This window comes from Halichoerus grypus, chromosome 8 (assembly GCF_964656455.1).
Source record: "Halichoerus grypus chromosome 8, mHalGry1.hap1.1, whole genome shotgun sequence".
NCBI classification, from domain to species: Eukaryota; Metazoa; Chordata; class Mammalia; order Carnivora; family Phocidae; genus Halichoerus; species Halichoerus grypus.
In genome coordinates, this window is record NC_135719.1 from 27,780,583 (window position 1) to 27,804,378 (window position 23,796).

At 47.7% G+C, this 23,796-nt stretch overlaps 1 protein-coding gene across 6 annotated transcripts in view; it reads right to left on the reverse strand.

Annotated features, from left to right (window-relative positions):
• APBA2 (amyloid beta precursor protein binding family A member 2) overlaps window positions 1–23,796 on the reverse strand; it is a 245,586-nt gene that overhangs the window by 54,191 nt on the left and 167,599 nt on the right. For all 6 annotated transcript variants that reach the window (XM_078078981.1, XM_078078978.1, XM_078078979.1 and 3 more), the window contains one exon: window positions 9,637–10,642. In XM_078078981.1, coding sequence (XP_077935107.1) covers window positions 9,637–10,602 — 966 coding nt within the window. In that variant the 5' untranslated portion in view covers window positions 10,603–10,642. The remainder of the gene's footprint in view (window positions 1–9,636; window positions 10,643–23,796) is intronic.

Genomic DNA, 23,796 nt, shown 5'->3' on the forward strand with positions numbered 1-23,796 from the left:
GGGCCACGGGTTCCTCATTGAAACCAGAGGAGCGGGGCGCCTGGGTGGCTCAGTTGGTTAGGCAACTGCCTTCGGCTCAGGTCATGATCCTGGAGTCCCGGGATCGAGTCCCGCATCGGGCTCCCTGCTCAGCGGGGAGTCTGCTTCTCCCTCTGCCCTCCTCCCTCTTATGCTCTCTGTCTCTCATTCTCTCTCTCTCAAATAAATAAATAAAATCTTTAAAAAAAAAAAAAGAAACCAGAGGAGCCAAACAATGAGATTCTGTAAGCCCAGTTCCAAACATCCTTCAGCTCCAACAGTTTGGGCCTTGGCTTGGTCTCAGGTGGACAGAGACCAGCTTCTCTGGTGTGACCATGGAATCAGCAAACAGACCTGGACCTGGCACGTTCTGGAATCCACCAGCAGCCCTGGGGGCGCCATTGTGTCCCACACTTCCTTTCTCGAAGTTTCTGAGATGTGCTTAGTGTTCCTGAATTGCCTGTGGTGTTATCCATATAGGATTGGGAGGTATTCTTTGTTTGCCTCCTGTTATGATTGTCCCATGACCTTTTAAGTAACTGATTAGCCTTGGTTGCAATCTGAAGGCTTTGGGTTGACAATCCCATGGCGGCCACTGCCATGCTGTCATATCTCAGGAGAGGGCCCCATGCGTGACATTATACATCTCTGAGTCTTGTGTTCAGTAATGTGGCCTTTCTTCCTGAACAGAAGATGTTTCTAAAAATTCCTCCACGGAGCCTTGCACGTCCTAGGCAATGTCACGTGACGGAGCAGTTTCGTCAGCTGGATGCGTCTCAAGCCCCTGGAACATGTAAGGGACCGTGGGAGGTGCTGCAGGGGCCCCGAGGATGGGAGCCACATGTGGGCCAACTCCCCACCTCAGTCCCATACCCACCCCTCCTGTTCCCCCAGATCTGCCCGAGACACACACCGCTGGCAAATGGGTGCGACTCAGGACAATGCAATTCAACTCAAGCTCCACCCGTGCTGGGCATCCTGCATGTATCCAAGCTCCATTCCTGCTGGCACCTCCTCGGGCCCCTCCCTCCTTGTCCTTATAGACACTGCCCATTTACCTCCTTCGGTTCCCACATGTCAACCTCTCCCCTTACAATCCATCAGAGCTGCACGGGGGCTTCCCAGCAAGGTCTCCCCTAACTGCCCTGCTGTATTTGGCCTTCCAGATGCCCCTGCTCCTAAGCTCCCTCCTGGCTTCCCCCTCCCAACCAATGGCCCTCCTCCCTCTCTTGTCACCATCATCATCCCATGTTCCTCCCTCCCCCTTGCTCTCTTTCAGGGCTCTCAGCCCCCATCACAATCCCAGCCCCCATGCACCAACACGTTCAGCCTCCCCTGACTTCCCAAAGCCTCCCCTCCCCCCAAAGTCCCAGAGCCTCTCGGCTTATCACCCCTGCTGCAGCCAGTCCCTCTCCTGGGCACCCAGCCCCACCTGGACTGGGGAGTCTCTGTGTGTCTATCTCCCTCTAGAATCAGGTTTGCAATGGGGGCTTATGTCATTTTTAATCTTTGCACCCCCAGTGCCTGGCACGTCGCAGGTGCCAAGATGTATGGGCTGCTGGGGAAGGAAGGCAGACGCCAGCAGCCTAGGGAATCTGAGCCTCCTGGCTGGGGACAGTCGGCTTTGAAGGACGGTGGGCGTTATGTGCACAAACTCCAGGTTAAGGAGAGTGCCTCGGATGGCCATTTGGAATTCGTGAGAGACCAGTGGCCCAGAGCCCAGCTCACCTGCCCAGAAAGTGGGGTTCTTGGTTAATTTCCTATTAGGAACACAGTGTGGAAAAACCAGGGCACCCCTGCCCTGTCAGGTCTCACTTGGGCTGCACGCACAATCCCCTGTCTCCAGTGTGTCCCTGGCCATCCTGGTCCTCCTCCCACCCTGCCTCATGGCTTCAGCCCTCCCTTGATGGCATTCCAGAAGGCAGCGATGCCAACCTGCTCAGTGGTGTCCCCAGCCCTGCACAGCTTGGCCCTGGACCAAACTGTTTGCAGCCTCCCCCACATCCTGAAAGAGGCTCCTCAGACTTGAAATCATCACTATCACCATCAGGGCGAGTGTTCCATGCCTCTTACATCCACCACAGACTCTGATCCATGCCAACTCCGCTCCCCAAAGCCCCAGGGGATAGGTGGTTGTTGGTGCATACAACGTGTCCAGAATGTTCCAGAACTGGGAGCTGGGTCTGCAGGACGGGGTCCAGGCTTCCCGGCTCTGGCACCTGTTCTCTTAAGCACTGCACCTTACTCTCTCTTCAAGGACTAGAGGTGGGGACATTTCTGTCTAGATTATTGTTAGTGGAAGGGCTCTCCATGATTTTCTTGGACAATAAAACCGTGTTTTAGAGACCCTGGCTTTAACTAGATTTTAAAAGCGCTGAAGCAATCCCAGATTCCTGCTAAATAAGCTTCTCTATGACAACAACAGCCAGCCCTGGTCATATGTCTTCAAGAGGCTTCATAAAAATCAAATAAGGTCATTGTGCTGACTCGACAAACAGGCGCAGAGAAATCAAGTTTGGAAGCCTGAGCAGATCAAGTGAGGGGCTGAGAATGCCAAGGCCGTACCAGCCTGGATTTTGATTCTCAGGGTGGCCCCAGGAATCTGTTACAGCAGGTGCTACGGCTGCCCATCAAGGCACTGGGAACAGAGAAGGCTGGGGAGGGGCACAGGAGTCCCTGGGAACTCTCCCGTGCCACCTCCCCATGTGCACAAGAAAGGCAGGACCCGATGTCACAGGTGGGCAGAGGAGTGGGGGTGCCTGCAGAATTGGGGGCAGGGCTGTGGGAAGAAAGAGGCCACCTACACTCCATAGAAGCATGGGGTGGGTGAGGACCTTCCCCTGACCGGGCCATGCCCTTGTGTCTCCCCAGAACTCCTGCCCTCAGCTCCTGCCCACAGGCTTTCTCCAGCTCTGTCCTAGCTAGGGCCAGGTTGGGACAGAATGCTCCCTCCCGGGCACGGTGCAAGCAGCAGATCCCTTTGAGCACCTGCTGCCCCGCGGCACGTCGACCGAGGTTACCCGGGAACCAACAATCCCAGGATACTCCTCTCAGCCCCTCAGGGCGTGGTACCCTCTACTGTAAAGCAGGTACCCATACCCACCTCCTATGCCGCTGAACAGGACCCGCGTGAGAGGCGCCGGCCCCGAGCAGGTGCCCACAGAGCCAGGCGGGCCGGGGTCACCCACGCACTGAGCATCCTCCCTCTGTATGCGGTGCCAGCATTCCTATAACAGTCTCGAAAGGTTCTTCACAAAGCAAGCCTCCACTGAATGCCAGATCACAGCAAAGCCATCGCCACAAGGAGCAATGATAAACATCTGGACGTCTGACGTGGTCTCTGGGCTCGGTATCATGCCTCGATTTAACTGTTGTATTAAGTTGGCTATGATATGTTGATTTTCCTTTTTTTTTTCTATTGTCAGAGGGCTCTTTTTTTTTTAATTTTTATTTTTTATTATGTTATGTTAATCACCATACATTACATCATTAGTTTTTGATGTAGTCTTCCACGATTCATTGTTTGTGTATAACACCCAGTGCTCCATGCAGAACGTGCCCGCTTTAATACCCATCACCAGGCTAACCCATCCTCCCACCCCCCTCCCCTCTAGAATCCTCAGTTTGTTTTTCAGAGTCCATAGTCCCTCATGGTTCATCTCCCTCAGAGGGCTCTTTTTAGAAAGCACTGGCTGGACCGATGATAAACAGAAACTTCGAAAACCCCCAATAATCCAAACAGGGGTTGGGTGTGCTGTCCCAGCGTGCAGAGCTGTTCTGGGCATAGCGGCCACCAGAAATCCAACACCTTGAACTAGATGGCCATGGAAGTCCTGACATGCGCCCAGCCCACAGAGGCCATGGAACAGGACCGGGAATGCCTGCAGCCCCAGAAACCTCCAGAGCCCAAAGGAATATGTCTGCGAAGGAGGACTCTTGGGCACAGAGCAGATATTTTCAGAGTACCTCTTCTCGAGTGAGATGTCACATGGTAACACATGAAAAAGATGGGGAGCCCAAAAGAATCAGTCCAAATCAAACCCCATCCTTGTCAAACCCAGATGCACAGTGCATCACCCAGAGAGTACGAGAACCCACCCTCGCAGGCCACCCCGCAGATCTGCAGCACTATCTCGGGGGCCAAACAAACATGCTCTTACAGGAACATGGAGGAGCAACCCCAGGGGAGCACTGATCAGCAAGCCCCTCTTCAGAGGAGGTGTACCAATGACTTGCCACCCCTGAGCTGTGGGACCAGAGTCCCGCAGAGGTCCTCCCTCCACTCACAGCAGACGTGGAAGCCGAAACGGCAATCTGGATATTCAGTACGAACTAGGCTGGATGCAACTCACATATTCTTCATCACTGTATGTAAAAAATAAAATATTTCCCATCAACAAAGCTCAATAAAATTATGGAAAGTGGCCCGTGGATCATCTCTACTTGACTACTTTGATCCACAGCCTGAGATCTCATGAAGCCAGGATGTTGGGACGATTCTACAGCGCGGAGGTCTTGTGGACACTGGTCACCTCACAGGTGTCAGGACATACGTACCACGAACCATGGAGCACGTCAAGGCCTTGTGGTTACCAAGTCAATGAGGACAGAGTAGTAGGGATGGCCACTCTCGGGAGGAATACCGCCCGATTCACACACAGCGCCTCACTCACCAGAGGGCGGACTCAAACACTCCCTGCCACGGAAGTCCGCGTTAGCTCTTCTAGAAGCCCTTCAAGAACTGCAGAGGGCGGTGGTGAGAGGCATGAATTTTGGTGCAACACAAACTGTTTACTGCTTGAGCTGTCTGACCATGGGGGTGGTACTTACCCCACGTAAGTCTCAACGGCCTCATCTGTGAAATGGGAGTAACCCTAGTGCCTATCACTTCCGAATGTTCTAGCATTCACTGAGATTGTACACATGAGGGCCTGAGCACCGTTCCGGCCATGACCACCAACACCAGCGTCACCTCTGCCATCACCCAGGGACTTCCCACAAATGGTAGAAAAAGAAACATTAACTCCTCAGAAGCCCAGGATCCCAACAGTGACAAAAGCGACACCTTTTCTTTCCTCAGCATTTTGGGTTGATGTTGAATCATCCTGGGATAGAGTCGTGAAGGGAGAGACCTCAGGAAGTTGTGTGATCCGGCCCTCTGTCCCTGAAGATGTGCAACTGTGGTCTATTGTCCTGATAGGCCCTGCATGGAGAGTAAAGGGCCTGATAATCCAGATTTTAGGGGCAACACCGGCCAAGCAGGGCTGGAAGCGTCTTTGTTGTAGAGTATGGGACTTCGCCCCAGGGCATATGCACAACCAAGGAGATGGGAAACCTTTGCAGTAAAGTTTCTCAAACTCATCTGTCTATCAGATGCAGCCAGTTCTCCTTGCTCGTGGGACTTCTAGTCCATAAACCGGCTGTGAACTCCACGTGTATGAATACTGAACCACCTCCCAGGAGAAATACAGGATAAGGTTCCTGCAAAGCCTCTGGCCATCATTTTTGTTGAACAATCAATACATCACATTGTTTTATGTGTGCTTTCTATTTAGACACCTTATTTAATGTGCATTCCTCACAAGTAATTACAGCCAGTATTTCTTTATAATAAAACCAGTTGAGAAAGAGTCTCACATTTCCCTGACCTTGGATAATAAGACCGTAAATTTCTTGGGCTCTCAGCCTCATCACAGTGCCTTCACTGTGCTCTTTTTATTAGCAGGTCATCTCGTGAATCCACAGTTAGCCACTTTTCCAATGCTTCCTCATACACTACACATATTACTTTAGCACTTTCCAGAGCAACCTTGTGTACAGATTGGTGAATTTCCTCTTCCTCTCTCTGGCTGTACCATATTGTTGACTCATGGCCAACAGCTCTATAACTCACACCTACACGAAATATCTAACAGTGTATTTTCTCCATACGGCACATCACAGCCTTCTCGTGCTTAGAAACATTAGACAGCACTCCAGCACTGCACTTGGGGGTCATTTTATCACCCCACAAAGAGCACAAAAATGCAAAAAACATGGCACTAAAAGGATCATGCAAAGGACGCCTGCTTGCAGTATGAGAGATGAGAGCTGAGACAAGAAGGCAGTGTGTCTCCTTGTTCGAACTCCACTGGGATCATGCACGTTGAGTGACTCACGTTTCTGCCTCTCTGTGCATGCCCACTAATGCTTGCAAAATTGCCACGAGTATTGATTTTAAGCTTACACATAAATGTTAGCGAGTGGGCCGAGCCACAGATAATGGAATCCATGAATAACAAGGATCAGCCAGGCTTTGTTTACAGAACACATCTAACAGGATGCTTTGGGAAATCCTGTCAGGTAGCTCGCCTCTTTGATTTGAAAACTCCCCGCGATAGAATTCGGCACTGCCACGTGGCAAAATATATATATATATATATTTTTTTTTTTTTGCTTCTGTTTTCCAAATTTCCCTCAATAAACATGCACTGCTTTGAAAACAGTTCGTTCTTCTCTAAAAAACACTCATGCACAGATCTCTGTTCCCCCCCATCCCATCCCGTCTTCCTGCAACTTGAGCCTATCTCCTTTGGGTTCTCTCGCATCCTGCCCTCCCCTCACCCAGTGCAGACCTCTTGGTCTCCCCAGCTTCATGCAGGTGAGAGGTCCACCTGCAAACTGGAGTCTTTTCAAAAGGAAATGTGGCGAAGGAAATATCTGTAGCCACAAGTAACATCTAGAGCATACAAGTGCTCCTAGGAAATAGAAAAGCATCCAGGCCCCACAAGATAAAGGGCACACATCAGCCACTCATAGAAAAGGAGAAACAAGTAGGCAAGATAAACATGGGGAGATGGTCAACGTTCATGCCCACTACAGGAATTTATCCTCGAGTGATAAACCAGAAGAAGGAAAACTTGGACAGAGATGTCCATGCCGGCCTGAGGCGTAAAAGACAATGCCACGTGCAACCTGCACGCTCCGTGGCAGGGTCTGTGCAGACGAATGAATGAGATGGCACGTGGCCTGAATGGAACATGCAAAGGCCAGTAAAAATGATCACGAAAATTACACGGTGACACGGAGAAACATTTGCAACGTGTCAGGTTCTAAAAGGTGGATGGCAAAATTACGTCTGGACCACCATGACAGCCACATACATTATTCATGGTCAGTGCTGGAGTCTGAAGGGGAACACGGCGACACCAAAAGAGCTCATCTGTGAGGGCCGTGGGAGCCATGGCGGATACTTTCCCCATATTCCCATTTCTGATTCCATTGTGAGATCGTCGTTCATGCAAGGATGAAATAGAATGTACACGATACTCTTCCAAGTGGCCACGACATAACTCTTCCAGCTTTAAAAGGAGTGTCAGAGAGGAGAGGGATGCCATGCAATTCTTCCCCCAGCAGAAGCCTCCCGCGGTATCCCCTCTCAAATGTGAATGGGGCATCTTACTGACTGTCGATTCAGTGGTCTTGCGGCGGGGCCATCCAGTCGGGCCAAGGCTGCTGGCCCACAGACCGCGCTTCAGAAAGGAGTCTCTAGGTAGCTAGTACTGGCCTTTCTCCTTTAGTTTTTTTTGTTTTATTTTACTGTAGCCTTAACCCCCGGCTATGCCACACTAACCACGGATGGCCCAGGTAAAGGTCAGCAAGAGACTCATCCACCCTGGAAGCCTATTTGAGGCCGCTCTTTTGTTGGCTCCCACATAGTCTGGCTGTCCCCCACAGGGGCAGTAGGGTGGGGGTGGGGGGAGTAAGGGATTCCTTTGAGGAAGGCAGGCTGTGATCTGAAGCAAGGAGTTACCCCATTTCCCACCGCACCTCCTTCACACAATCTTCCTTTCAACATGATCCTATCATAGTGGCTCTTTTGGTTCAAATTTCAAAAGGTTCCTCATCTGGAGAATGGGTCACTTGGGTCTATGAGATGTAAAGATCCAGGTCACATCCACTCAGACATGGCAGAGTCCTCGGGTCCCATGTTCATCCAGAACCCTTGTCAGCCCTGAGCTGGGAATCACCAGGCTTTCCCCTTGAGGGAAGTAGTTTGCAAATGAATGATGAGTAAACCAAAAAAGCTATGCAATAATTAACCAGTTTAAATGAGCTTTTCCAGGGGCGCCTGGGTGGCTCAGTTGGTTAAGCGACTGCCTTCAGCTCAGGTCATGATCTCAGGGTCCTGGGATGGAGCCCCGCATCGGGCTCCCTGTTCAGCGGGAAGCCTGCTTCTCCCTCTCCCACTCCCCCTGCTTATGTTCCCTCTCTCGCTGTCTCTCTCTAATAAATAAATAAAACCTTTAAAAAAATAAAATAAAATAAAAATAAATGAGCTTTTCCAGTGTCTTGGATAAGAGCGTTTGCTTCGAGGAGATACCCGCCCTTCCCCTCGGTGGCCCCTCCCCTTCATGCTCTAACGATTATGTTCTCTTGACAAGAACCTCGTGAGGGGAGTCATTTGCTATAAACAGGTACAGTATGTCGCCCACCCCGTGCAGCCCCCATCAGTCCCCTGTGGCACTCTTGGGCCATGAGTCCAACTCGGCCAAAGTGAAGAGGGCCAGCAGCGCTTTGGCCTAGAGCCCAGACCTTAGGTCCACAGCCTCCTGCCCTTGGGGGGAGCTCCCCACATCCACTAGGCAACAGCGGTTTCTCTACATCCCAAAGCCCCTGGTGTATATGCACAGCTGCCCCGAATGCCAGGAACACCCTCAAAATGAAGCCAACTTACATTTAATAATCTTTAAAATGGAACAAAAGGTATCAACAAGCAAGTGCCAGAAATCTAGCAGCGAGTGAATATGACTTATGTCCCAAAGACACGTTCTTAGCATATGTATATATTTGTTAAACTCAAGGACTCTTCTGGGGAAAAAATAATAATTAAGGCTTTAAAAATATAAAAGTGTTTCATTCTCATTTGCCCAGAGAATTGGCCAAATAGAAGTTCCTTTACGCAAGTGTAATAATCACATCTTCTTTACATATTCACAGAGGGGCTTTTTTTTTTTTTTTTGAAAAGCAGCTTTTCAAATGTAGCTATTAGAATACATGCTCACTTTGATATAATTAAAAGGAAATATAGTTATGCTTAAATCCACTGTCCTCATTAGCATGCATTTCTTCTCCAACACTTTGTCAAACCTTCAAATAATTATTTTCAAAATAATTACTTACAGCTAATTGCCCATAATGCCCAGCCCCTGAGCTTTCAGAAGAGTGTCACCGGGATACAGTGGCCCCTGTGAAATGTGCTCAGGTCACTGTCCCTTGTCACTGGGGCATCCAACGACTGGCTGCAGCATTATACACGACCCAGCAACCCCACATCCTTGCCAATGTCCTGTCGGCCTGAAGAAACCAGCTAGTGGGGGATGGTAGTCTCAAGAACCACCCCCAACCATGAGCAGATCCAGGGCAAGCGGGCTAGAGACCAAATCTCTCTGAGGTGGGAGGGGGCTGTCTTCTGGATGGCACCAGAACATCCACACACCTGCTACGTAACTGAACAGAGGAAGAGCTAAACGCACACTTGAGCTATGGGCTTTGGTATCTGCACGGGTGACACCAGAGCATGCCTTTGCTCTCTGGGCCCCTCCATCCCCCCTTCCCCGGGGACAGCCAGAGTCCTACCTGCTCTTGGGGCCACTTCGGCCTCTCCTCTGGAGTCCTGCACTTGGTCTTGAAGCCTCTCTGGGGGTCTCCGGAGTGCTTGGCCTCAGGAGGGAGGTTCAGTGACTTGGGCCTTCCCTCGTGTCTGCTAGGGCCGTGGCTGGCCTCACCGGGCAGGCAGGCCTCCGTGGAGTCCCCGGGCCCCGGCTCGGGCCCCCGCACCAGGGCATGTTCAGGGCTGGTCTCACCAGCGCTAGTGATGCTGGTCATGCTCAGGCTCATCTTGATCTCGGCCACGATCTGGTCGATGTCCTCCTCCTGGTCCTCCAGGTCCCCGTCCCCACGCCTCGGGCGATAGGGGGAGGCGTTGCCCGTGTTCCCGTTGGCCTCCGTGGGGTAGTAGTCCTGGTAGCCCTCTTCACTGGGGCAGTAGTGGACACCTTCTTCCTGGTCCTGGGCCTCCAGGACGGAGGCCTCATCCTCTGGGATGGGGAGGTGGCCGTCCCGGTAGTCCGGGCTGCCTTCGTCCCCGTGGCTGTGTGGGTGGGGGCCTGCTGAGTCTGTCCACTCCTCCACCGCCTCCTGGCACTCGTCCGTCTCCAGGTGGCGTGTGCCGTGGGCCAGGTACCCCTCCCCGTTGCAGTCCATGCCCTCCAGGTAGCTGTCGTCCTCGGGGCAATAGCGGATGTAGTAGGTGATGCCCTCCTCCTCCTCGGGGAGGCCCTCATCGTAATCCTCCTCCTCGGAGGTGTTGTTCACGTAGTCAGAGCTGGAGTCCCCATCAGGGCTGTGGTCGTGGCACCCCTGGTCCGGGGGCGTGGGGCTCTCGGGCCGCAGGGTGGCCAGCTCCAGGCCCTTGGGCACGTACTCCTCCAGGGGCAGCTCTGTGTCCTCGCTCTCGGGCTCCTGGCCATGGGGCATGGGGCCCGGCCTCGCCCTGTGGTCCAGCATGCTGCTCGCCGTGCTCTGACGCTTCCGGTTGGCCATGGCGGACGCTCACACGGCCATGGTCACCTGCAGGCAGCCACTGTGGGGAGGAACGTTGGAGAGGACAGTCAGAACCCCGCCAAGCATGGCCACCCCAAGAATCGTGCCGGGCCACGGGCTGCCAGCCGCGGGACCCTCTGGACTGTTTCACCACCATGTTGTCTCAGGGCAATGGTAATGCACATCTGTTCCAACAATGCGACATCCCCACTGCAGCTGCCTCACGTGTTGTGAATCATGCACGCCCATGTCAAAGAGAAGAGAGGACACGCGGGGCTGGAGGGAAAGGGGCAGAGGCGAGGCACCTGCCATTCACCAGGATGACTGCCTCTCTCCCAGAATCTCACCAGCTCATTAAGGACTTCTTAAAAACGCTCACCAGTTTGGGTAGCCAAGGTAACAAGACAAAGAGTCATCAGATCAAGTTATTTGCTCTCAAAAAAAAAAAAGCGAGAGAGAGAGAGAGAGAAGCTTACATTCAGAAGACATGATGAGGTCTGATGAGGAGGTACACTACCTTCCAAGTCTAAATCCTCACTGTTCCCCAAAGGCCCACTCAAGTTCCCTCCCCTATCAGCTTGTCTCGCCCTCCCCAGCGCACAGAAGCCTCTCCTTCCTCCTCCCTCTCAAACCACATTCCCCCAGTGACCACCTCTGCAGGGAATTGTCCAGGCCGAGCACCATAGAGAGAAGCTGAACCTGAGCCCTAGCCTCACAGGCTCAGCAGGCTGAGGGCACCGGAGAAGGGGGGGACACCAGAGGGAGGACAGTGCTGCCTGGCCGCAGAGAGAAGGGGAGCACTCAGGAGAGGGCAGAGGGTGTGGCTACAGCTTGTGGAAGGTGGGTCGTGGTATCACGGGGCACCGCGAAGATCCTGTGCATCCAAACTGGGGAAGTCCTTCCCCCACCACCCAGGACTCTGCATTTTATCCCACAAACCATGCAGAGTCATCGGGCAACTTTCAGCAGGTGCAGGACACACAGGATTTCTCTTTTAGCCTCATCTGTCTGAGCCCAGCGTAGAAGAGATGCTGGGGGAAGGGAGACCAGTGAAAAGTCTATTCCTGTGCTCTAGGGCAAGTGAGGGGCTGGCATCAGGGAAGAGGCACAGAGGATATCCAAACAGATGGTTAATGTTTTATTTCTTCAGCTGAGTGCTTACCCAGGTGTTTGCTTTAATCTTTTTTTTTTTTTTAAGACTTTATTTATTTGAGAGAGAGAGGAAGTACAAGAAGGGGGAGGGTCAGAAGGAGAAGTAGACTCCCCACTGAGCAGGGAGTCAGTGCAGGGCTCGATCCCAGAACCCTGAGATCATGACCTGAGCCAAAGGCAGACACTTAATCCACTGAGCCACCCAGGTGCCCCTATTCGCTTTATTCTTTAAACTGTACTTTCACATTACATACGTCTTGTTTTTGTTTGCATCATAGTTCATTTATTTTTAAAAACGTATTCCTGTGTCGAGAGAGAAGAAGTGAGAGCCTGTATCCATGAAAATGGTCACAAGGGTAAATTTCACGATACATACGTTTTATCACAATTTAAAAAGTTTTTTTAAAGAAATGACCGCTTAAACTAAAGCAGTGGAAATGAGAGAGGAGACGTGACTCAGGGAGTATTCAGGCAGTGGAAGCAATGGGATCTGGGCTCAGCAGTAGAGAGTGGAGAGCGGAGATAGGGGCTCTCATGGCGGGTCTGGCCCAGGCTCTACATTTTCTTTCTTCCGCCTTATCTCCCCAGAAAAGTCCTAAACTAAAAACCCTTTGTACTCCGTACTCCCCAGAGCACCCACACAGCATTTTGCTTGTAGCGGTGCCCAAAACGCATTTTGCTATGACATTGGGTTTACCAGATGGCCAGTCACAGCATTATGAATATTCCCAAAAGAATGGAGGAGATAATTATTTCATTTGTCCAGACACTCATGAGCACCATTACTGGCTGAGCCACATGCTTCCAACATGTGAATTCAGTCCAAGGAAGTTTCCTATTACAAGGGGCTCATGGACGGCTGTGGCTTGATAGCACCACTACATGCTGAAAGATGCACTGTGCTTCTTCTCCAGAGCAGCCCACAGACTAGAAAGATACCCCACACCAGTAATATTATCACTGAGATGGACCCTGTAGAGGCTGAATGCCCTCACAAGTTACCCTGTCCCTAAACCCCAAAACTGATGGGATAATTGCAGAGATTTGTTCCCAGGTAGGGATCAAGGTGCTCAGTGTTCACTAAAACACAGGTGCCCAGAGGAAGCACCGAAGGCCCTGACCTGCCCCACAGCCACTTACAATTTTACAACAGATCTCTTACTTTTACAGAGGACAGCTAATGCCCGGGACACTGACTGACGGAACCTGGCAGTCACCTTCTTGTGGACACAATCTCTAGTAACGACATTCCCCAAAATAGTCCCGAAACATGCATTGACACTACAGCATCTCTGTACTTCCTCAGGCCATGCACACTGCAGGTTTCCACAGGCTTGTTAAAGAACAAACTCAGGTACACAGTACCTCTTAACTTCAAATTCCAGCTTAAATTCAAATTCTGTCATTTGGGGGACAAAATCTACATGCATGGACACATGTATGCCCATATCTACACATAACGCCCTCTAGGCCAATCTTAGACTCAAGGACTAAAGTACATACATGACGGTAACATGGAATAGTCCCTGATCCTATAAATGAGTCACCCAAAACAATCTATAATGTAAGCCTAGCCCAGCCAAAATCCCAGCAGAATATAGGGGAAACTTTGACCCGATAATTCCTAAGTTCACTTGGAAGAACACACATGTGAAAAATAGCTGAGAAAGATCTAAAAATGTGAGTTAATGAAGAAGAACTTGCCTTATCAAGCATATATATATATATATATATATATACTCTGAAGTCATGGTAATTAAAATGCCATGGTATCGTTGCTGGACAGACAGCAATGGTACAGACGAGAAAGCCCAGAAACAGATCTATGTTTACTTAGTTTTATCTATAAAATGTAGTTCACCTGGGAGTGAGGAGTTTCCCGACACACAGAACTTTTAGTGCTAAAACCAGAATGGGTGGTCACCCTAAGGCAGGTGGGAAAAAAAAATTCTATTCAGTGGCAGGTATGGGGATCCTTGGGTGACCTAGTGGTTCTAAAACTTCGCTGCACATTGCAATCACCTGGGGGACTTTTACAAGGGCCAATGCCTAGCATTCCGAGTTCACTGGTATGAGGCATGACTTGGCATCAAGATTTTTAATGTGGAGCAAAATTTGAAACCCACTGGGCTAAACATTTAGGGGAAAACAAAGTTGCTTCCTACCTTATAGGGATATACTCTTCAGATAGAGTAGATTTTTAAATGTAAAGAATCAAGGTTTCCAGAGGATGGCTAGATTTGCTTGCGTAAAGGGAAAACGGCCCCTCCCCTGGGAAATCTGGAACTCATGGTATCAGAGATGGGGTGCAGCTCACAGACCCAGGGCGTGTCAGAGGAAGCACTTATGATAAGTCCTGTGGTTCCAGGAGGTGTGGACATTTTCCCTTGAAGCAGCAGATTCAGCCCATTTCTGTCCATACTTTAAAAATAGAGGAGTCCTGGGAGCACCCGGGAGACAACAGAGGGGTGGCTCAGTCAGTGAAGCATCTGCCTTTGGCTCAGGTCATGATCCTAGGGTCCTGGGATCGAGCCCCAAGTCAGGTTCCCTTCTCAGTGGGGAGCCTGCTTCTTCCTCTGCCTGCCATTACCCCTGCTTGTGCTCTCGTGCTCTCTAATAAATAAATAAATAATCTTTTAAAAAAAAATAGAGGAGCCTCTCTTCTCACATGTCAACCATGAGGTCTAGATGGTCAACCCAGTTGCTGCCAACTCACCAGAAAATCATTCTCGCCCCGTACCTTCTAGCCCCTACAATGAGAAATTTTTGTATGTACAACACTGGGTCTTCTCACTTAAGAAATATCTCCCCATTTATTCAAGTCTTAAATGTTTCACAACAGCATTACGGGATTCTTCATAGCGAGTTTATTCTTAGATTATATTACTTTTTTTTGTGGCTGTGTGTCTCCCATTATATATTTACCTGGCTATTGCTGGTACATAGAAAAAAATCCATACTGAGCTTGTAAAAGTCCATTTTTAAATTCTAATAGATTTTAGTTGATAAATTTTGTTCTTTTCCTTTTCAGCATTTGATCACCTCGTCTGGCTGCATTGCCCTGGGCTTCTACTACACAGTTAAGTGATTAAAGGGGCATCCTTGACTTATTCCTAATGGCAATGAAAATGTCTTTACTTCTTACCAGGGCTGGTCCAGGGTGAAGCATGGATGGCACTCACCTCAGTCACAAAATTTAACAAGGCACCAAAAAACTCAGGAATCAAAACAGAATTTTTTTTTTTTTTAAGAGAGAGATGGGGAGAGGGGCAGAGGAAGAGAGAGAATCTTAAGCAGGCTCCACACCCAGTGCGGAGCCCGACACGGGGCTCAATCTCACTACCCTGAGATCCTGACCTGAGCCAAAATCAAGAGTCAGACACTTAACCGACTGAGCCACCCAGGCGCCCCCCAAAGAGCAAATGTTTTAATGCAACACTTTAAAAAATAAAAATCAATGCAAGAATAGATGGTAAACAAAATATCGAAGCTTTAAATAAAGACAAGATCAGTATTATTGATTTTTCTTTTTGCCTCGGGTTCCCATAGGGCTCTGGCTGGACATTGTGAATGATCTTATTTTTAAAAAGGTTTTCACCATTAAATACCATGCTAATTGTTGGCTTTTCTACAGTTTAATAGTGCGGACCTTCCGATTCGGTTCTCTTTTCCGTGGATATAGATGGGAAGGGACCCACAGCAGAACCCTGGGCGGCAGGCAGCCGCGTCTTTGAATGTTTGCAGAATTACCTTTAACCTATAGGGGCACTCTGGGTATAAGAGAAAGAACCCTCCTATTAAAGATGAAGACAGAAGGTCCTGTTTCAATTCAGACCTCCATTTACTGTCGGGCTTTGGGCAAGATATTTAACAGAAGGATGCCCTTCTGCCCTTGGTAAATTGGAAATGATAGCACCTGCCTTCAGGGCTTGACATGGGTTAAATAGGAGAAAAACCCACACAGACCTCAACTCTATAACGTTTGTTTTTTTCTACTACATATAGGGAGTTGAGGAAAATTTTAAATGAAATTCAAAGGGAGAGAATACCTGACTAGGTGCATGTCTTAGATGGGGAATCTATGTTCCCTTATATGGGAACTCTGCCAACACAGGTAGACAGTGACCCTGGCCAGGGACATAATGTGCCTCTCTGCAATGGGATAGGGGTGCATCCAGGTGGGACTGCAGGGAAGGGTGAGGTCTTGGGGAAAGCCAAGAGTTACTCCCCCAAAGCAGTGGTTCACTCATTTTGATGGATACAAGGCCCACCTGGGGAGCATGCAGTCATGGGCCCAAGATTTCAAGAGGGTGAGCCAAAAGCCAGGCCTAGAGCTGCAGGTGATTCTGATGTCAGAGGCTCTAGGACTGCACTTGAAACCCTGCCCTAAATAGATGCTCGGAGGGCCTCCGGGGGCTTTCCACTAACTACAGAATGGGTGTGACCTCCTTGCCAAGAAACACAAGACCCTTCCCTAGATGCCCAGGCCATCGTGTTCCGCCTTCTCTCCCTATCGCTTTCCAAGATCCAGCTCCTGGGTCACCTATAGTCCCTGCCAGCAGGACATAGGTGGGTGTCCTGAGCACACAAGGGCTAGTCAGAGAACAGGAGACCCTTCCCAGACCAGGAAGGTGTGGTGAGGTCAAAGGGCGGGGAGAAGGAAAGGTGGGGCAAAATATTGGTGGAGCCAAGTGGTTCCTGCCAAGAAAGAGTTCTGAGTTTATAATGTCCAGTGTAGCTCAATAAAGGTGCATTTGAAAGCATAAGGCCCTAACACACCTGATGATAAAGGATTTTACTTACAACACCTCAGTTATAAGCAGCTTTTGCGGTGCCCTTCGTGTCTGCAGGGAGGTCCCACACACAGCTGCCAAATCTCACCTTCCCCGGCTGCAAGGCTTGCAGGCAGCATCTCCTGGGAAGATCTGCAGTGACTTCAGCGCGTCCTCCTTCTGGGGGTGCAGCTGTGACAAGGGGACAGCTGCCCTGTAGGAGGCTGTGAAGAACTTCACTCCCAGCCTTTGGAGAGGGCAGGACACGTGACTTATCTTAGCACATCATTTGTTAAGCGAATGCGGGCAGATTTTTGTACCCGAGGGGTGACTGCTTCCGAGGACACAAGACGTCCCAGGGGTAAGGATTATGATCTGTTTTGCTGTGTATTTAACAGGGGATACAGAAAAGAGACACCCCCTCATAGCTATTCTGTCCACAGATGGCTACTGTTATTTTGTGATCTATTTCTGTCCGTTCTCCTCTATACATCTCTTTTGCATGGGTGAGGTCTTGCTGTAAACACAGTGCCATGTTCTCCTCTTTTCTCTTAACATAATAGAATAAGCAGTAGGAACACTCTATAATTATGATTTTAATGGCTACATAGTATTTCCTGGCCCAATAGACATAATCTAACTCTTCCCTATTGACACGGGGATTGTGTCCTATTTTTGTACAATAAATAATGTTCTGATGCTTCCCTGGGGATCTACTCTAGGCCTTCTACCCCCTTCCAGGGCTTTTATCCAGGACCCTTTAAACTTTCTTTCAATCCAAGGTCCAGGTGCTCAGAAAAGCCCCAGGAGGGCCGTGGCCAAGAGAGAGTTAACCACCCCCTCCCAGGGGGCACCTGGGAGGCTTTGCATGCGAACCTGTGAGCAAACATACTGAGGTTCACTATTTCTGATTAATCATATTAAAGATAAATCCCTCACAACAGACCACCTGGAAAGTAATTCAAATGTACAGAAGAAACACGATTACCTGCTATGCGTCCAAGAAACTGAAAATGAGACCCTGTGTCCAGACTCAATTAATTCTAGAACAGCACATAAATCAATAGAAAATGCAGCCCCTGACTCGGGGCTCACCACTCTGCTCCTGAAACATCCTAATGAGATGTGGGAAATAAAGGCTCATTGTCAACAATCAAGAGCCCCAGTGTCCTTTTTCTAAACCACATTTTTCTTCTGCATGGGAAAACAGCATTAGCTAGCTCTCAGAAGCACGAGTAATACACAGACCAAGATGAAAAGGAAAGATTCGGTGGCCATACTACAGGCTAGGTAAAAATGTCATCATACAAATGAGGTATGTACTCAACCAAATTGCCGTGGCCCATGATCTTGTATCCCAGTTTGGTCTCTGTTGTAAAGATAATACTCTTTTTTTTTCTTTCAAATATAATGTAGGTGCTTTGAGCACACACAATTTGGGCTTCCACAGTCCTAGAGTTCACTGTAGAGTCAGCCCAAGCATCCCAGACAGAAGTCATTAAGTATCTTGCTGCAAGATCAGACAACCACAGGCTCTGAAGGGACATTAATAATCTTCCAAAAACCAGGCTGAGTTCCAACATTATCACACAACACACTACAACCTAGCTTAGCTCACAGAGGGATATGCTTCTCTTTGAAAAATGGCAGAAAAAAAGGCAAAAATGTTGAGCACACTCCAAGCCTTCCATAACAGGGTCTTAGTTGAGCCAGAATCAACACATCCACAAGACAATTATGCAGCGATTAAAATATTTATAAAGAGTTTATCACATAAAATGCATTGTTATAATTTATTCACCACCAAATAAACATAGAAGAAACTGTGAAGAACTACATTAAAACACCAGCAAGGGTTTCCTTTGAGTGACAATAATGCTATTTACTTCTCTTCCTTCTTCATTTTTGAGTACGATACTTCTATAGACAAGTAACATATAAAAAGACAAGTGCCAAGCCCTCTGCAGCCACACCTGCCCAGGGACATTTCTGCATAGAAAGGACATAGGTCTCAGCATCCCTTGAAGGGGTCCTGGGACATGATTTGTTCCATCTGGGCTTTCAATATGCCAGCATATCTGCCCCACTGCATCTTCATCTCAGAATGAGCAAAAGGGAATGATCTGACCCTTAGATACAATATAAAAATGCTGCCAGCCCTTCACCAACAGCAAGTCCCAGGAACTGGTATTTGTATCCCACAATGGCATCTACACCTGAAACCAGCATTCATGTCGTAATGAATGGCAATATTTTACTTGTGGGCCAGCAGCTACTTGCTGTTTTTAATAGTCACCCCTAACTGTAAGAAGTGAACTTTCACTCACAAGAACTCCTGGAAATAGTGGTGGCTTACCAAAGTTGGCGCCTTTTCCTACTTGCCTTCAGGAGGAAATCAAGGGTCCACAATGCAATCCCTCTCAAAATACCATCAATATTTTTCACAGAGTTGGGATAAATAATCTTAAATTTGTATGGAACTAGAAAAGACCCCAAATAGCCAAAGGAAAGTTGAAAAAGAAAACCAAAGCGGGTGGCATCACAATGCCTGACTTCAAGCTACATTACAAAGCTGTGATCAAGACAGCATGGTACTGGCACAAAAACAGACACATAGATCAGTGGAACAGAACAGAGAGCCCAGAAATGGACCCTCAACTCTATGGTCAACTCATCTTTGACAAAGCAGGAAAGAATGTCCAATGGAAAAAAGACAGTCTCTTCAACAAATGGTGTTGGGAAAATTGGACAGCCACATGCAGAAGAATGAAACTGGACCATTTTCTTACACCACACACAAAAATAGACTCAAAATGGATGAAAGACATAAATGTGAGACAGGAGTCCATCAAAATCCTAGAGGAGAACATAGGCAGTAACCTCTTTGACCTTCGCCACAGCAAATTCTTACTAGACACATCTCCGAAGGGAAACAAAAGCAAAAATGAACTATTGGGACTTCAAGATAAAAAACTTTTGCACAGCAAAGGAAACAGTTGATAAAACCAAAAAACAACCTATGGAATGGGAGAAGATATTTGCAAATGACATATCAGATAAAGGGCTAGAATCCAAGATCTATAAAGAACTTATCAAACTCAACACCCAAAAATCAAATAATCCAGTCAAGAAATAGGCAGAAGACATGAACAGACATTTCTCCAAAGAAGACATGCAAATGGCCAACAGACACATGAAAAAATGCTCCACATCACTCAGCATCAGGGAAATACAAATCAAAGCCACAATGAGATACCACCTCACACCAGTCAGAATGGCTAAAATTAACAAGTCAGGAAACAACAAATTTTGACGAGGATGCAGGGAAAGGTGAACCCTCTTACACTGTTGGTGGGAATTTAAGCTAGTACATCCACTCGGGAAAACAGTATGGAGTTCAAGAAGTTAAAAATAGAGCTGCCTTACGACCCAGCAATTGCACTACCAGGTATTTACCCAAAGGATACAAATGTTGTGATTGAAGGGGCACCTACACCCCAATGTTTATAGCAGCAATGTCCACAATAGCCAAACTATGGAAAGAGCCCAAATTGTCCATCAATAGATGAATGGATAAAGAAGATGTGGTGTATACACACACACACACACACACACACACACACACACACACACACACACTGGAATATTACTCAGCCATCAAAAAGGATGAAATCTTAACATTTGCAACGATGTGGATGGAACTGGAGGGTTTTATGCTAAGCGAAATAAGTCAGTCAGAGAAAGACAATTATCATATGGTTTCACTCATATGTGGAATTTAAATATGTGGAAACAAAATAGAGGATCATAGGGGAAGGGAGGGAAAAGTAAAATAAGACAAAATCAGAGAGGGAGAAAAACCGTAACAGACTCTTAACTTAGGAAACAAACTGAGGGTTGCTGGTGGGGAGGTGGGTGGGGGGATGGGGTAACTGAGTGATGGGCATTGTGGAGGGTATGTGTCGTAATGAGCTCCGGGTGTTACATACAACTGATGAATACCTGAACTCTACATCTGAAATTAATGATATACTATATGTTAATTAACTGAATTTTAATAAAATAAGATATAAAAAAAGAAATCAAAGGTCCAGATAAGAAGGCAATTAAACAACACAAAATTATTGGCACTGACCTTTTTCTCAACATGCTTGAGAAAAAGGCACAACATCTGCATTTGCCAAGGCCTTGTGCCAGGAAGGATGCTCTAAACACATTCTTTACCAAATCCATCCTCTGAGACAAAGGAATTGGTCACCCCAGAGAAAGCAACCACAAGATACAGATGGAAAAATGGATTCATTTGTGCTGGCTGTTCAGCTGTTTTCATATTTTTCTAATCACTTCCAAAGACATGCATCACTCCCTGTGCAGATATAAAAGAAACCATTATGGGCTGAATTGTGTCCCCTCCCTTTCCAAATTAAATGTTGATGTCCTCACCCCCAGTGGCTCAGAATGTGGCCTCGTTTGGAAATTGACATTGCAGGTGTAATTAATTACAATAAGATCATTAGGGTGGGCCCTAATTCAATATGACTGATGTCCTTATAAAAAGAGGAAATTTGAAGACAGCACACACAGGGAAAACACCATGTGAAGATGAAAGCAGGGCTCTACGAGGTAGGGAATGCTAAGATGATGAGCACCGGAAGCAACAAGAGAAACACAGAACAGATTCTCCCTCACAGCCCCCAGAAGGAACCAATCCCACTAACACCTCAATCTCAGACTTCTGGCCTCCAGAACTGTGAGACAATACAGTTCTTTTTTTTTTTTTTTTTTTTTAAGATTTATTTATTTGAGAGAGAGAGAGTGTGTGCAAGTGGGGAGAGGGGCAGAGGGAGAAGCAGATTCCCCACTGAGCACAGAGCCAGAATCAGGGGCTTGATCTCACCACCCTGAGATCATGACTTGAGCTGAAACCAACTCTGCTTAAAGGACTGAGCCACCCAGGAGCCCCTGAGACAATACATTTCTGTTGTTTATGCCACCCAGTTTGGGCTACTTTGTTACAGCAGCCCTAGCAAACTAATACAATCCCTAAGGACTATGTGTACTTTACTCAAGGGAGTTCCTTTGTTTTTAATCTTCTGGAGAATTCTACAGCATGCAATCAGGGGGGTGTGTTTCCAACTTGACTCTGACTGTCGTGTTGGTTATTCAAGTCTCCTTGCCTTTCCACCATATACATTTTAGAATCATCTTGTCGATAGCTATTTTTAAAAATCTTGCTGGCAATTTGATTGGGAGTGCATCTAATATATAGATCAATTTGGGGAGAATTAACATCTGAACTTCACTGAATTTTCCAATGCATAAATATGATACATCTTTCCATTTACTTAGGTCTTCTTTGATTTCTCTTATCAGTATTTACAGTTTTCAGCCTACAGATCTTGCACATGCTTTGTCAGAATTATATATATTTTTCTTTTTTTGCTGCATTGTAAATGTCCTTTTTTCCTCACAATTGCTTTATTGATGTAGTATAGAAATATAACTGTTGTATAGTGACCTTGCTAAATTCATTTATTAATTCTAGGAGCTTTTTGTAGATGCCATTGGGATTTTGCAGAGAACAATGAAGTCTGCAAATAAGAGTTGGTTTTAGGGGCACCTGGGTGGCTGAGTTGGTTGAGCATCCAACTCTTGATTTCAGCTCAGGTCATGATCTCAGGGTCTGAGATCAAACCCAGTGTTGGGCTCCATGCTCAGCGGGGAGTCTGCTTCTCTCTCTCCTTCCCTCTTCCTCTGCCCCTCCCCCTGCTCATGCTCTCTCTCTCTCTCTCTCTCAAATAAATATATCTTTTAAAAAAAGAGTTGTTTTAGGTCCACTTTTGCAATCTATATGCCTTTTATTTCTTTTCTTTGCCTTACCACACTGGTGAGGATGTCCTGTATAATGCTGACTAGGAGTGACCACAGCCACCAGACCTTGCCTTGTTCCTGATCTCAGGTGCAAAACATTCAGTCTTTCAGTATGATCTTTGCTGTAAATATTTTGTAGATGTCCTCTTTCAGACTGAAGACGTCTATTCCTGTGTGCTGTTCTTTTTTTTTTTTTTCCAAAATCATGAATGAATGTTGAATTTCGCCAAATGCTTTTCCTACCCCTACTGAGATGCTCATGTGGTTTTTCTTCTCTACTCTGTGTAACACATTGACTAATGCTTGACTTTTTAAACAACCTTGTATTCCTGGGATAACCCTACTTGGCCATAATGTACTGTCTTTAGGTATTGCTGGATTTGCCTTGCTAAGATATTACTGAGGCTTTTTTTACCTCTATGTTCATAATTATGTCAAATTACCTGACATCCAAGGTTTGACCTCCCTCCCAAAGGTTTTGCTTTTTATTCTGTCCAGAGTTTTTAGTTTTAATGAATGAGAGAGGTAGGCTCTAGTGGGCTTACTTAATCCTGGCCAGCCCCGAATGTCCTCCATTGATCTGTTCATAGATTTTGAAAGATACATTAAGTAAAAACCTATTTATTTTTATTTTGTTCATCAAACACACAGAACTGCCATCGATGATTCTGGCTCAGCCTGCTATCAGCAGCAGCAGCAGCAGAGAAGTTATGCTGGAGGCAAACTGAAAATTCCTACCAGTCCCAGGGTCCTCAGGCCCAGCTGCATGTTACAATCACCCCCGGGGAGCTTTTAAAAACTATCGTTCCTGGGCCTGTCCCAGTCCCACGAGGTCAGAATTTCTGGGTGGGGCCCTGATATCAGTATTTTGAACTGTCCCAGTGACTCCGAAATACAGCCAAGGCTGAGAGCCACTGAACTGGATGTAATGAAAATATGGTCTATGGCCCTTCAAGGAAGATCCTATAATCCCCCAAGCTTCACGGTCTCCAGATAAGCAGCTCTGGGCCAGGAGAAAAAGGGGCAACTGTGCAGGGAATGGGAGCTTCACGTTGCTGGAGCGTTGGCCAAGCAGCCTCTCCTCCACCACCCACCCCTGCAAGCATCTGACGTCTTTGGCGTCTTTGTCTAACAACACATGAAACCTCTAGGGCTCTCCTGATCCTGGTCCTTCATAGCAATCTTCCCCTTGGGCCTCAGGGAAGTGATGCTGCCCTTTGGCACAGGCCCTGACACACACATAGTGGCCTTCTCTTCTTTTACACCCTGGCATGAAGCTGAAATAAGGAATAAGGTGATATGCTCAAAAGACACTTTTAAGACTGGGCATCTGCCTGCCTCCACCCTCTACCTTGATCAGTAATGGTACGATCATCTCCAGGTCCTTCTAGGAAGTGCA